General features: G+C 46.6%; 1 protein-coding gene across 1 annotated transcript in view; it reads left to right on the forward strand.

Annotated features, from left to right (window-relative positions):
- Positions 1–14,882, forward strand: part of LOC116983397 — a 30,861-nt gene that overhangs the window by 9,959 nt on the left and 6,020 nt on the right. Inside the window, exons 3-4 of the mRNA XM_033037151.1 lie at positions 2,849–2,976; positions 14,618–14,677. Of these exons, the coding sequence (XP_032893042.1) occupies positions 2,849–2,976; positions 14,618–14,677 (188 nt within the window). The remainder of the gene's footprint in view (positions 1–2,848; positions 2,977–14,617; positions 14,678–14,882) is intronic.

A 14,882-nucleotide genomic window follows, 5' to 3' on the forward strand; every position in this document is an offset into this window, starting at 1 on the left:
CAGATAAATATAATAATAAAAAGTATTAAATAAATTAATAACCATAATACTCACACACAAAAAAAACAAATTCCGTAATACAACCAAAGACACAGTCCATAGAAGTTCATCCGTTAGTGAGATTGGTGTCGTGTGGTGTTGAAGAGCCCGGCGTTTGTTGGGCTGAAGCTATTCTTCAGCCTGGTGGTCACAATTCCTAGTCTCCCGCACCTTCTTCCTGGCGGTAGAAGTGAGATGAAAGTCGGGCCATTTTGATCAAAGGGAAATCCCAGAAGCCCAGATGGTTCCAGGACCGTCAAACCCCGAGGTCACATACAGCGGGACCTTCATCTCCTCCAGCCCTGAAGTTGGACCCTTGCTGTTGAGAACCCACTGTGGCTCCTGTCACCGCATTGTACCGAGGCATGGAAGTGACCCAGTTCAGCACATAACACACCCTAACTTCAAGTCCTGAGCGAGAGGCCTGGGTGAGGGACTAATGCTGAAAAACAGAAAGATTTTCATTTCAACGGGATGGTTTAGAAGAGGCAAGATAAACTAGAGGCAACAACTCCAGAAGAGGTGCAACGACAGAGAAGCCTGGGTGAGTACCTGTGAATTGGGGCCAAAATGGCAGGCGAGATTGTTACAGTTTATAATAAATCAGATGGAAGCAAGGAAACCATGACGGATCTTTATAACATTAATGTGGCCACAAATGGAGTAATTGTACCCAATTCTGGATGCTGTACATTAGGAATCAGGTAGAAAGTTGAGAGAAGGTGCAGAATAGATTTGTTAAAATGACTGAAGGGTCGGGGGGGGGGGGGGGGGGGGGGGGGGGGGGGGGGTGACATTTATTGTGTGGGAAGCACTTTTCAAATCTGGAGTTATTCTTTTTGGAACAGAGGAGGTTGCCCAGAGACCTGACAGAGATATGGAGATTAGAGTCGTGAACTAGGGGACATGTGATGAAAGTGCTTGACAAAAATAACTGCTGTTGGGAAAGTGTGTAGAAAGGAACTGCTGGTTTACACCGAAGATAGATACAAAGTGCTGGAGTAACTCAGCGGGTCGGACAACATCTCTGGATAAAGGATGGGTGGTGTCGGGTCGAGACCCTTCTTCAGACTCAAGGGAGAGGGTGTTGGGAAAGGGAATTCTTACACTGCATGCACTGCAAGGGAATTTGGTTGCAGTTTAGTTCTAAAGTGAAATCTTTGAAGAGGCTTTACAGGGCGGTTGGAAGGGGGCAAGGGAGTGAGACAAACCGTCTTACATAGAACCTGTAAGATTTCTTACAACACCGCCCTTCCCTGTTTCCCACCCAGATTCCCACTATCCCGTCCCCCTTTCCCTTTCCCCCGTCCCCTTCCATCTGCATCCATTCCTCCAGCTTCACATTTCACTCATCTTCTCTTCTTATCCAACAACCTTTTGTGTTATTTTCCTCTCTGGCCTTTGTCCGCCACTTTGCCAATCAACCGCTCCCCTCCGCCCTCACCTGGATCCACCTATCACTTGCCAGGCTATGTCCTGACCCCACCTCTTTTCAAGATTTCTACACCTACTTCAATCATTTAGGGTGGCATGGTGGCGCAGCAATAGAGTTGCTGTCTTACAGCGTCATAGACCTAGGTTCGATCCTGACTATGGCTGCTGTCTGTATGGACTTGGTACGTTCTCCCTGTGATCTGCGTGGGTTTTCCCCGGGTGCTCGGGTTTCCTCCCACACTCCAAAGATGTGCAGGTTTGTGGGTTAATTGGCTTTGGTAACGACTTTAACTTAGAGTGTAGGATAGTGTTACTGTACAGGGATCACTGGTCGGTGCAGACTCAGTGGGCTGAAGGGCCTGTTTCTGCGCTGTATCTCTAAACTAAACTAAACTAAACTAGGTACGAACTAAAGCATCGCCTTCCCATGTATTCCAGAGATTTTCCAGCATCTGCAGTTCCTTCTTTAACAATACTCTAAATGTGGCCTCGCCAGTGCCTTGTACAACTGTAACATGACCTCCTAACTTCAATACAGTACTCTGACTGAAGAAGGCTGAAAGCTTTTTTGATCTATCTGTGATGCCAGCATCTTCGCCTTTCATTGGGAGACATTATCATTTGTTTCTCCTGCTCTTTTAAATAGATGTTTCTGTTGTTAATAGAGTCAATGAGTCATCCTGTGCAGAAACCAGCCCTACATGCCCATGTCAATCTTCAAACAGCTATCTATACTAATCCCATTTCCAACACCACTATTGGGAGAGTCTAGGACTGGAGGGCACAGCCTCAGAATAAAAGGATGCACCTTTAGAAAGGGGATGAGGAGGAATTTCTTTATTCAGAGGGCGGTGAATCTGTCGAATTCATTGCCACTGTGGTGGCCAAGTCAATAGAGATTTTAAGGCAGAGATTGACACATTCTCGATTAGTACAGGTTTCAGAGGTTATGAGGAGAAGGCAGGAGAATGGGGTTGAGAGGGAAAGATAGATCAAGCATGATTGAATGGTGGAGTTGTTTTGGTGAACCAAATGGCCTAATTCTGCTCCTAGAACTACGAACTTATGATGTCTGTAGCCTTCTATGCATTGACAATTAGAATGCTTGTTTGGACACTTTGTAAATGTGTGAGTGTATCTGCCCCCACCACCCACAGACAGCGTGTCTCACCTCTTACCCCATGGCCTAAACCTACGCCCATGACCTTTGGATACCTATGCTACTGGGAAACGTTACCTACTTCCTACCCTATCTGTGCTAAGACATTGGTTTGAGATGATGCGGCTGGGACGTCCGATCATTCAACCATTTTGTCAGCATGTGTGAAGATCTTGGTTGTGGGACTGATGGTGTGTTCTTTTTTGTCGTCAACAGCATGGTCCACGTATCAATCCTCTCCACCCACCCGGGGTGAAAAGACGCACCGTCAGCCTAGAAACCTTTGCAGCTCACCACCATAATCAACAGCGTGCTCTAGTGATGCGACAGAAAGAGTATAACAGGTAGGCACCAAAACCACAATGTTTGTACTGTAGTTACCTACTTTAATATTCATGAGGCTTTTGACTGGCTGTGTTCCACAACAGCATTTAATGGCGTAACACAGGATTAGCCGAAGGCATTTTAAAGTTTCATCATCTCTGGCTTCAAAGAAGCTATGCCAGCTTGGGGGGGCCTTAGTGTCCTAATTATATATTAACGATAGAAATTCAAACATTCCAAGTTTGAACAACCTGCAAGTTTGAATAACTCTAAAGCAAATAAAGCTGTACCTTGGGAAGAATTGCAGCTTAATATTTACTACCGGTCCATCACCGATTTTCTGGCAACTGATGGTTTGTCCCCCCCCCAATCCCCCTCTCCTCCTCCTGGAAGTCACCCCAAAAACATGGTCCCTGGGCCGGGTGAATCGACCGATCTCGACTTCATCGGGACTTCTGTGGCCGATCAGATGGTTGAATTTGCCCCCTGTGGCCAGGGCTCTGGAACTCCGGCCCGGCCGGAGTCAGCAGATCCATTCCCACAGCCAACTCTGCGGGCCGTTATCTCTGGCCCCCCAAGGCAGTGACCACATTTCCGGTGGGCGGCGCGACTCACGTCGCAGCGGCCTCTGCAGTCCGTCTGTCTTTTTGTTATTTTTTGTCCCGTTTTAATGTAGTTTTTATTTTTTTTTGATGGGGTATGTGTGTGTGTGGGGTGGGGACTTTTAAAATCTTTCCACTGCACGGAGAACCCGACCTTTTCCCTGTCGGGTCTCCGTTGTCGTTGGGGCTGCAACGTGGAGCGGCCTCCGGCAGGAACGACCTAGGGCTCCAGTCGCGGAGCTGCGGACCTACTCACCATCGTAGAGCTGGCCGAGTTCGGAGCGGGTGGAGCTGTGGTGGCGCGCTGCTGCGACCCGACCCCCGGAGATTCGGAGGCTTACCGCAGGTCCGGTGGACAGTGACACCGGGAGCCCGCGGGTCCCTGCTGGGAGACCGCTTTTCGGGGCTTCCGCAACGGCGACTTCACCCGCCCGAGTCGCGGGGTCGAGGAGTGCCTGGAGCGGGGCCTTACATCACCGCCCGGCGCGTCTTCAACGGCTGCGGGACTTTGCTAGCGCCCTCCGGGGCTCCAACAACAAGACCCGGAGCAGGGCCTTGCATCACCCGGCGCGGCGTTAATGGCCGCGGGACAATTGCCATCGCCCGCTGGGGGCTTTGACTCTGACATCGGGAGGGGAATGGGGAGTGCAGGGGAGAGATAAGTTTTTTTGCCTTCCATCACAGCGAGGAGGAGATGCGCTGTGATGGATGTCTGTGTAAATTGTGTTGTGTCTTGGGTCTTTTTTTCTTGTGTGTATGACTGCAGAAACAACATTTCATTTGAGACTCTATGAGGTTCAAGTGACAAATAAATTGTATTGTGTATTGTGTACTGTTGGTCCGGCAAAATGGATAATCCAGCAAGGCTCTGGAACCAATGGTGCCGGAAAATAGGCGGTGGGCCTGTATTTGGCAAATAATGGATGTACGTTTAATATGTTCATTTGGGTGTTACTTCATCTCTTTTCCTATATTGGTGGCACTAACATATTCATGCTGAATATGTGAAAGGGCAGGCAGACAGATATCAAGTGAACGTGTTGAGCTGTTCTCTGACAAAATTATTTTAGACTGCAGGGATACAGAAACAGGTGTAATTCAGATATAACAAGCTAGAAGATTGAGGGGGGATCTTATAGAAACTTACAAAATTCTTAAGGGGCTGGACAGGCTAGATGCAGGAAGATTGTTCCCGATGTTGGGGAAGTCCAGAACAAGGGGTCACAGTTTAAGGATAAGGGGGAAATCTTTTAGGACCGAGATGAGGAAAACATTTTTCACACAGAGAGTGGTGAATCTCTGGAATTCTCTGCCACAGAAGGTAGTTGAGGCCAGTTCACTGGCTATATTTAAGAGGGAGTTAGATGTGGCCCTGTGGCTAAAGGGATCAGGGGGTATGGAGAGAAGGCAGGTACAGGATACTGAGTTGGATGATCAGCCATGATCATATTGAATGGCAGTGCAGGCTCGAAGGGCCGAATGGCCTACTCCTGCACCTATTTTCTATGTTTCTATGTTTCTATGATAGATAATGGCTTCACAATTCAACAGGTTGGCCGGCAAAACCTATTGAACTCATGGCACCGAGGCACAGCGGTAGTTGCTGCCTTACACCGCCAGAGACCCGGGTTCGATCCTGACTCTGGGTGCTGTCTGCATGGAGTTTGCACGTTCTCCCTGTGACCGCATGGGTTTTCTCCGGATGCTCAGCTTTCCCTCCATAATCTGAAAACGTGCAGGTTGGTAGGTAAATTGGCTTCATGTAAATTGTCCCTAGTGTGTAGGATAGAACTAGAGTACGGGTGATCGCTGGTCAGCACGCACTCGGTAAGTAAGTAAGTAAGTTTTATTTATATAGCACGTTTTAAGTCAACTCGCATTGACACCAAAGTGCTTTTACATAAATTAAATAATAAGTTTCCGTACAAACCATAGAAAAAAGTTTTAAAAATAAAGAAAATGGACACAACACATTATAGAGTTCAACACAAACGTCCCCCCACAGCAGAATCAAAAATCTCCACTGTGGGGAAAGGCACCAGAAAGTTTAGTCCTCTTCCTCTGAAACACCCGAGGAATGGGCCCATTTGTGGCCTTGCAGCCAATCCGATGATTTTCAGGGCCCTCTTGCCGTGAAGATGGAACTTCGGCGTCGGGTGAAACAATTCCTCAGCGGCTTGGAAAGTCTGGAGCGGCTGCCTCCTCCCTGGAGATCGGGGCACTCGTAGTCCTCAGGCCGCGCCGGTTGGAGCTCCGACCCCGGCGAACTCGATCCCTGGCACCGCGGCGCTCCAAATCCAGCGTCGCCCGCGGCCGGACGCCCGCAGCCCCAGCTCCGCGATGTTGGGAGTCGGCAGCCACAGCGCTCCGGAGCTTACCGCACGGCGACCCGGTAAGGCAGCGTCCGTGACTCCGCTCCGTGATGGTGTCCTTGCGCTGTGCCGCCGCCGAAGCTGTAGACCCGGCCGGTCCCGACAGGAAACGCCGCTCCATTCTCGATGGTAGGCCGCGAGGACGGGGCGAAGAAGCAGCTCGGAGGAATGCTGCCTCTCCGACCAGGTAGGGGACTAAGAATTAAAGTTTCCCCCTTCCCCACCCCCACCCACCACATAAAAGACCTCCACTAACATTTTGGACAGGACTTAAAATAAAAAAAAGGTGAAGAGACGGACTGCGGGCAGGCTGCCATACACAGATGGCGCCCACTCCTGCACATCCGCCATCTTAGTGGGCGGAAAGGCCTGCTTCCACACTGTATCTCTAACTAAACATGGGTTGCGACTATTTCTCCTGCTCCAACCATGCCCTGGTTCCATAATCCATGGCAGGGCACCTCATTGCTTGGGATGCCCAAGTAACCTTGTTGTGGTACTTCTAGTGAACCTCCAGCCCTTGAATCGGATCTCAAGCAAACCGAATCTAGGTGTAAGGTCTTGACCCAAAACATCGACTGGCCATTTCCCTCCACGGATGCGGCCTGGCCTGCTGAGTTCCCCCGCCAATTTGTTTTTTTGAGACTGAGTTATTACTCCACTCTGCAGGGGGTTGTCCAGATTGTCCAGATTCCCGCACATTGACCCCGGACATTAATATCCAGATGCTTTCCCCAAAACACCCTGGTTCAAGAGGTCCACATCACTTGACTTTAGATGCCCTTCCAGAGAAAATAATTATTTCACCTGCTCAATATGCTGGTGGCACGTGAAAGTCAGGTACAAATGCAGACCAGGCTGCGTAGAAAGGAACCGCAGATGCTGGTAAATACCGAAGATAGACACAAAGTGCTGGAGTAACTCAGCGGGTCAGGCAGCATTTCTAGAGAAAAAGGATGGGTGACGTTTCAGATCATGATCCTTCTCCCGTCTGTCGAAGGGTCCCGACCAGAAACATCACACATCCTTTTACTCCAGAGATGGTGCCTGACCCGCTGAGTTACTCCAGCACTCTGTGTGCATTTGCGGCACAAGACTGCTGGTTTAGGGACCACTTCCTGCCCGCCTGTGGTTTTGTAAGATAAATGCCATTCCTTGTAACTTAATGAAGAAAGTTTGAGGAATGACAATGGCACAGCTCCAGTGGAATTTCATTGCCAGAGTTTTGTTTTAAGCATGGGATTATAGTGAATAGTCTTGTTAAACTATCAGCAGCAAATTGTATTGGTGTGGCATCTTTCACATAGAGAAATCTGAAAAGCATTCAGAACAGTCATTGCCTGTGTTTAATGACTGGAATTATGAAATACTGAGCAGACTTAAACTTATTGGGGTTACTGGATCATTGAGAAGAGTTAAATGAAAAGGCAGTAAATTGCATGAGCAACATTGAAAAGTTTTATTGCTTGTAAAAGAAAATGAGACCCACCATATTTGAAACGCGAGGAATCAACTATTCGCCAGGAAAATTCTGAGGTTCTGTTGCAATGTCTTTAATTTGAGACGATATGTAACATCATTAAATGAATCTCCAGGCTACATACAGTATGTTGCTTGGTTACAGTTGCTGTGAAAAGAGGTTTAGAATGTCAACTGTCAACATGATCTTTTATTAGCTTCCAGCTCTATTTAACAAAGAACTTTCCTGCATGGGACATGTGTGGCAGAGTAAACCTAATGACAAACTAACTTCCATTTCTTCAAACACTGGCACTAGTCACACAACACACCAAGCAACCACTGGCCACGTGCAGTCGGTAGGTAATGCATCTGCGTTCTCATGGCCAAGATACCAACCTCATCCCATTCCTTGCTTGGTAGTATTAGTAGAAGCGACTAGGGCAGGAGGGGCTGCCGTGAGGGAGGGGAGAACAACAATGAACAATGGCGGACCTGGCATGGGGGGGGGGGGGGACGCTGGGAGGGGGGAAGGAGAGTGGGGGGGGGGGTGGGGGGAGAACAATGGAAGATTCGGAGCGGAGGGGTACTTTGTAACTTTGTCAGCGCCCTTTATGTGGCGACTAATACCTTTAATAGGAAACAGAGGCTTTTGCCAGCACACTCCACTCCAATCAATAACAACATGAAAAGACATTTGGACAAATATCTTGGGTACGCAGCAACGAATTCCACTGTGCCTTGTCACATGTGACAATAAAGTACTCCATTCCATTCCTTACTGAGATGAAATCCCATCTTCATACTGTTGTGTGTCTCTACATCAGTGCTAAATACGATAGACTCAGGCAGCTCAGACTTGGGACCCAAATCCAATCCATCTTTTGACTGCCCACTCGATCTACTCTGTCAAGCTTCATGTTTGGACGAAGGCTAGGATGAGGTTTAGAAACCCCCAAAAGCAGATTATTACCGGGCAGGTGCTACTTGGTAAGACTGTTGTTGAAATGGATTTTTTGGGGGGGGGGGGGGCAATAATTTTGTGTGTTCCCATTTCTAGTTTTTAAAGCTATGCCTCAATTAACAGTACATAGTTCCCACGTGACTGACAAGAGGAAGGGGGCCACTGGAAGGAGATAGTCACAGGGCATAACAATCCCATGCATGAATAGGAAACAGAGGCTTTTGCCTCCAATAAATAACAACATGAAAAGACATTTGGACAGTTACATGGATCGGAAAGGGTTGGTGGGATAGGGGCCGTATGCAGACAAATGGGACTATGTGAGATGCTGGATGATTCTATGATTGTGACTAATCCTGCCCAAGTTTGGTTGGAGAGTTACTCCGAGCATGCTCTGATATGATATAATTCTCTAATGCAGCATTCATTACAACTCTGCATTCCCAATGGCAGAAAAGATGCAGAGTTTGCCAACATTTTGCCACAAGGTAAACAACGTCACAGATTTATGCCTTGGTTTATTGCCAAGTGCGATAAATCAAAAGTTACTAGCGGTTAACCATTATATTTTCGATCTGGCCATTGATTCTTACTATCTTCAGCTATCCCAGTGTCATTCATTTGCCCTTCAACCTCAGTTTATCAAGAAAAATGGTCTCCGTCACATTTAGTCTTATTCCCGCAAGAGCCAAGAATTTTCAAGGAGTTGTGGATGCGGCCCAGTGCATCGCGCAGACCTGTTCCCCTTCCATCGACTCCTCGGCAAGGCCACCAGCATAATCAAGGACCAGTCTCACCCCCCTCACTCCCTCTTCTACCCTCTTCCAGCAGGCAAGAGGTACAGCAGTTTGAAAATGTGTATCTCCAGATTTAAGGACTGGTACCTCCCAGCTATTATCAGGCAACTGAACCACCCTCTCACCATCCAGAGAGTAGTCCTGATCTCCCATCTACCTCATTGGAGAACTTCAAACTATATTTAATCAGCCTTTACTGGACTTTCTCTTGCTGTAAACGTTATACCCTTTATCCTGTATCTGTACAGTGTGGACTGCTCGATTGTAATCATGTATAGGCTTTTTGCTGACTGGATACCACGGAACAAAAAAGCTTTTCACTGCACCTTGGTACACAACACATTGATAAACTAAACTAAAACAACATTTGGTAGCCTAGATACAGATTTAAATGTGCTACCTTGGTGGTTTGTACTGTCAGGGCAAACAACTGAGCAATAACCTTTATATTTGAAATACATTTCTGATGCCTATTTATGGTAAGTACAAACACACTATTAAAACTACAAGGGCGTATAATTTGGTTAATGATTTGCACATTGCAATTGAATGAGAAAAACACATAAGAATTAAGACTTGGACATTAAGGATACATTCTGATTGATATGTCAGGCTGAAGAAATTACAGGCAAAATTGAAAGAAATGCAAAGAATATGATATCATGTGAAGACCCAAGTGTTTTCTTATAGTACTGACTACGTAAAACAATAAAGAGAAGATCAACGTTAAGTAGACTCTTTATATGGCCAGAGGTGCCCTCTAGTGTGCTTTACTTATCCTGCAGTTATGTCAAGAAATTAGCTAGATTTGCAGAGTTGGATTTTTTCTATAGTTTAGTCTTTTGACATTCTGATTCGGTTGGTGAGATAAAGCTCCACGATTCCCGCTCCTCCAAGCGGTGAGCTGCAGATGGAGGTTAGTATTTTATCGGGATGCATCACCACATGGTTTGGGAACAGCTCCATCAAAAGACCGCAAGAAAGTGCAGAGAATTGTGGACAGAGCCCAGACTGTCACACTAAACCAACTTCCCTTCCATTGACTCTGTTTACACCTCTACCTGACTCGGCAAGATCAGCAGCATAATCAAGGACAAGTTGCACCCTGGCCACTCTCTCTTCTCCCCTCTCCTATCGGGCAAAAGATAAAGAAGTGTAAAAACGCACACCTCCAGTTTCTTCCCAGCTGTTATCAGGCAACTGAACCATCCTACCACAACCAGACTGCTGAGCTACTATCTACCTCATTGGACACCCTCAGACTATCTTTGATCGGACTTTACTGGACTTTATCTTGCATTAAACGTTATTCACATTATTCCCTTTATCATGTACACTGTGAATGGCTGGATTGTAATCGTGTATTGTCTTTCCGCTGACTGGTTAGCACGCAACAAAAGCTTGTCACTGTACCTTGGTACATGTGACAATAAACTAAACTAAACTAAACAAAATGAAGCTAAATGTTTCTCCATAGGCAGCAAGTTTAAAACATTTTAAGAACTTGATGAGCTATAGAGTCTTACAACATGGAAACAGGGCCTTTGGCCCAACTTGTCCATACTGACCACGATGCCCCATCTAAGCTAGAACCATTTGCCCCTGTTTGGTTCCTATCCCTCTAAACCTTCCCTGTCCATGTACCTGACCAAATGCTTTTTAAATGCTGTTATAGCACCTGCTTCAACTGCTTCCTCTGACAGCTCGTTCCGTATACCCATCTCCCATTGTAACACTTAGAGTGCTGGGATTTTCCTATGAAAAGCTAGTATGGACTCACTGGATTGAATGGACTCTTTGTGAGGTGTGATATTTCTACCTTTCCATGTTGCTGATGAACTGTTGTGGAGCTTCCACAATGGCATTTGGTCGGTGAGTCCAGGATCTGAATCAAGCATGATTTATATTTCATAATCATAAAAATCATAATCATAATACTTTATTAGCCAAGTGTGTTTTGCAACATATGAGGAATTTGATTTGCCATACAGCCATACCAATAAAAAGCAACAAGACACACAAAATACATTTTAACATAAACATCCACCACAGTGACTCCTCCACATTCCCCACTAAAATTCAATCTCTTCCCTTCTTTGCTCTCCCGTGGTCGGGGGCCTCGAGCCTTCCGTTGACGGGACGATCTTGGCTCCCGTAGCCGGCAGTCGGGCCCTCCGCTTCGGAGCGATCAAGCTCCCGCATCAGGGGGGGGGTCTCAGCTCCCCCGCGCCGGCCGATCTGACCCCGGGCCGGGGCTGGTCGAAACCTTCTGTGTCATTTGGAGCTTCCCGACATCGGTCTCTACTTGAAACTGCAAGCTCCTCGATGGTGAAATCCACAGGCCGCGTTTGGAGCGTTGATCCCAGGCAAGGGATCGGCTCCGATGGCAAGTCCACGACCCCGCGGTGGGGCTCAAAGTTAGTCTCGAGCAAGGCCACCAGCTCCTTGATGTTAGGCCGCAGAGTGACCGGAGATACGATCCGGAAAACAATCGCATCTCCGGCAAGGTAAGAGATTGAAAAAAGTTTCTCCTGACTACCAGCTTCACCCCCCACATAAAATAAACCAAAGAACATTAACACAAACTTTTAAAACGCACTAAAAATAGCAAAAAAAAGACGAAAAGACAGACAGACTGGTCGCGAGGCTGCCATCGCTGACGGCGCCACCCGGTGGTTTGGAGGTGGTTTGGATATTTACAGTTCAAGTTGCTCTTTGACTTGAAGAGGTGATGATGTTCCCATGATGTCGCTACTCTTGTCTTTGTGAAAGTTTCTGTGAGTCTATCAAAGAGCAAGTTTAGAGATACAGCGTGGAAACAGGCCCTTTGGCCCACCGTGTCCATGCCGACCAACGATCACCCCTACACTAATTCTATCCTACACTCGTGGGACAATTTACAGAAGCCAATTAACCTTTGGACCTGTATGTCTTTGGGGTGTTAGTGGAAACTGGAGCACCCAGATAAAACCCACGTGATCACAAGGCGAATGTGCAAATTCCATACAGACAGCACCCGTAGTCAGGATTGAACCAGGGTCTCTGGCTCTGTAAGGCAGCAACTCTACCGCTGTGCCACCGTGCCGCGTTTAATAGGTTTTTACAGCACATCCTCTGGGTACATTTATATTCAATGGTCACAGACTTGGACATTACCTTCAGTGCCAATGTTGGAGATAGTATTAAAGATTGTGAATGTGTTACAGTTTTGCCCACCATGAGAGTGGTCAGTATTCCATCACACACTGGCTTAAGCCCTGCAACAGGCTGATGGATCAGTGGAGGAGTCATTCACTGCAGAGTCAGCGGTCTCTGGCCACTACATTAGTGTGCTACTGTTGATAAGTCACCACAGACGACTTCCATGATTGTGGTGATGATTGATACAAGGCCGATATATACTTTCTTAATGTGTAGGAAAGAACAGCAGATGCTGCATTACACCGAAGATAGACTCAAAATATTGGAGTAACTCAACAGGACAAGCAGCATCTCTGGATAGAAAGAATTGGTGACGTTTCGGTTCGAGACCCTTCTTCAGGTCTTTAGGTCTGAAGAAGGGTCTCAACCTGAAATGTCACCCATTCCTTCTATCCAGAGATGCTGCCTGTTACGCTGAATAATGCCCCTGTCCCACTTAGGAAACCTATACGGAAACCTCTGGAGACTTTGCGCCCCACCCAAGGTTTCCGTGCAGTTCCCGGAGGTTGCAGGTGGTTGCCGGAGGTTGCAGGTAGTGGAAGCAGGTAGGGAGACTGGCAAAAACCTCCACGAACCGCACGGAAACCTTGGGTGGGGCGCAAAGTCTCCAGAGGTTTCCGTTCAGGTTTCCTAAGTGGGACAGGGGCATAACTCCAGCATTTTGTGTCTATCTTCAGAGGCTTTCTTTATCTCTTTTTTTATCCAACTCAGGTGATTAGGTGATAGTTGGTGAGGTTAAATCTATCCTATATTTTGTAATAAAGCTTATGTGTTAGGAATCACACAGTCTTTGCAATGTCATGTTGTACTGGATCATATTGGCTGGTTCTGCACACATATCTCTAGCGTTCTAACAAAGTGTGATACTCAGTGAAGGTAGAAGATTTTCCAGCATCTGCAGTTCCTTCTTAAACGTGATACACAGTGAGTTTGGCAGCATTTTGGAGAGAGAAACAAAGGTCATATTTCAGGCCAATGACACTTCATCAAAAGGTTATGTGATGAAAGATTTCCAATAAATAATAAAGCAGGGTCCCTACCCAAAATATCGGCCATCCATGTCCTCCAGAGATGCTGCCTGACCGACTGAGTAATTCCAACACTTCATGTTTTGCTTAAGATTCCAGCATCTGCAGTTGTTTGTGTCTCAAACTATAGTTCTGTTTCTCTCCAAACATTACAATTTGGGGGCTAGCACAGTGGCAGTATTTTGCTGCCTTACAGTGCTAGAGAGACCTGAGTTTGATCCAGACTACGGGTGCTGTCTGTATGGATTTTGTACGCTCTCTCCGTGACCACGTGGTTTGCTCCGGGTGCTCCGGTTTCCTCCCACATTCCAAAGATGTACAGGTTTGTAGGTTAATTGGCTTTGGAAATTAGAAATTTCCAAAAGTATTGGAAATTGTTCCTAGTGTGTGTGTAGGATAGAGCTAGTGTATGGGGTTTGCTGATCGGCGCGGACCTGGTGGGCTGAAGGGCTTGTTTCCGTGCTGTGTCTCTAAACTAAAATAAATTCAAATGATCACTGACCTGCTGAGTATTTTTTCAGAGTTTTCTGTTTGTTACTTCATCTATGTTTTTTATTTATTTTCTCCAGTATAATTCGCTGATTTTTGATCGAATATATTGGAACATTTGCTTTGTTCAGCTTCAGAATATTTTCAGCTTCTTCTAAACGATGCATCGAGTGAACTGATTTGACTGGATGCTCGCATTCGGGGTGAAAGGGATCTCAGGAAAGTATATGTAGAAACAAGGAACTGCAGGTGTTGGTTTATACCAAAGATAGACACAAAGTGCTGGAGTAACTCAGCAGGTCAGGCAGCATCTCTGGAGAAAACGGATGGGTGACGTTTCGGGTAGGGACCCTTCTTTAAACTCATTAGAAGGGTCCCAACCCAAAATGTCACCCACCCTTTCTCCCCAGAGATGCTGCCTGACCTGCTGAGTTACTCCAGCACTTTGTGTCTATCATGAAAGAGTAAGCCAGGTTTCCGCCATAGTAGGACAGTAGAGATTTGTTCCATTTTATTGAATTTGACACAATTTACCTTTGTTTATAAATAGTAGCATTTCTTGACGAACTTGAAGATGGTCATCGTTTGAACTTAATGGGACCTATATCCCATTATAATTTGTGCACAAGTTTGCTTGTAGAAAGCTCTTCTATAGTATTGATGAACCATGGTTGATTTAACATGTACATCTGATTTTCTGCAACATTACAGTTCCAACTTGAAGGTGATCAATGTTTTGTTGCCTTGTAGGTATCACCAGGGCTGGCAGCGTCCGTTTTACGGTTCTGTGGCTGAGAAGGAGGAGTATAGGTAAGAGCAGAAAAAGCAGCTTGCAAGATGTTTCTGGGTGAGGTGATGGGCCAGTCGCATTGGGCCTGCACCTCATTTACGTGTAATTCTTGCATGTTGTCCCCAGATGTTCTTCATGTCCAGCAAAACCTCACAGATCCGGTCACCCTCACTGCTGCAGCTTTAATGGAGTGGAATAGTTTGTGACTTGTTACTCAATGGTGGG

Source organism: Amblyraja radiata, chromosome 18 (assembly GCF_010909765.2).
Source record: "Amblyraja radiata isolate CabotCenter1 chromosome 18, sAmbRad1.1.pri, whole genome shotgun sequence".
Taxonomy (NCBI): domain Eukaryota; kingdom Metazoa; phylum Chordata; class Chondrichthyes; order Rajiformes; family Rajidae; genus Amblyraja; species Amblyraja radiata.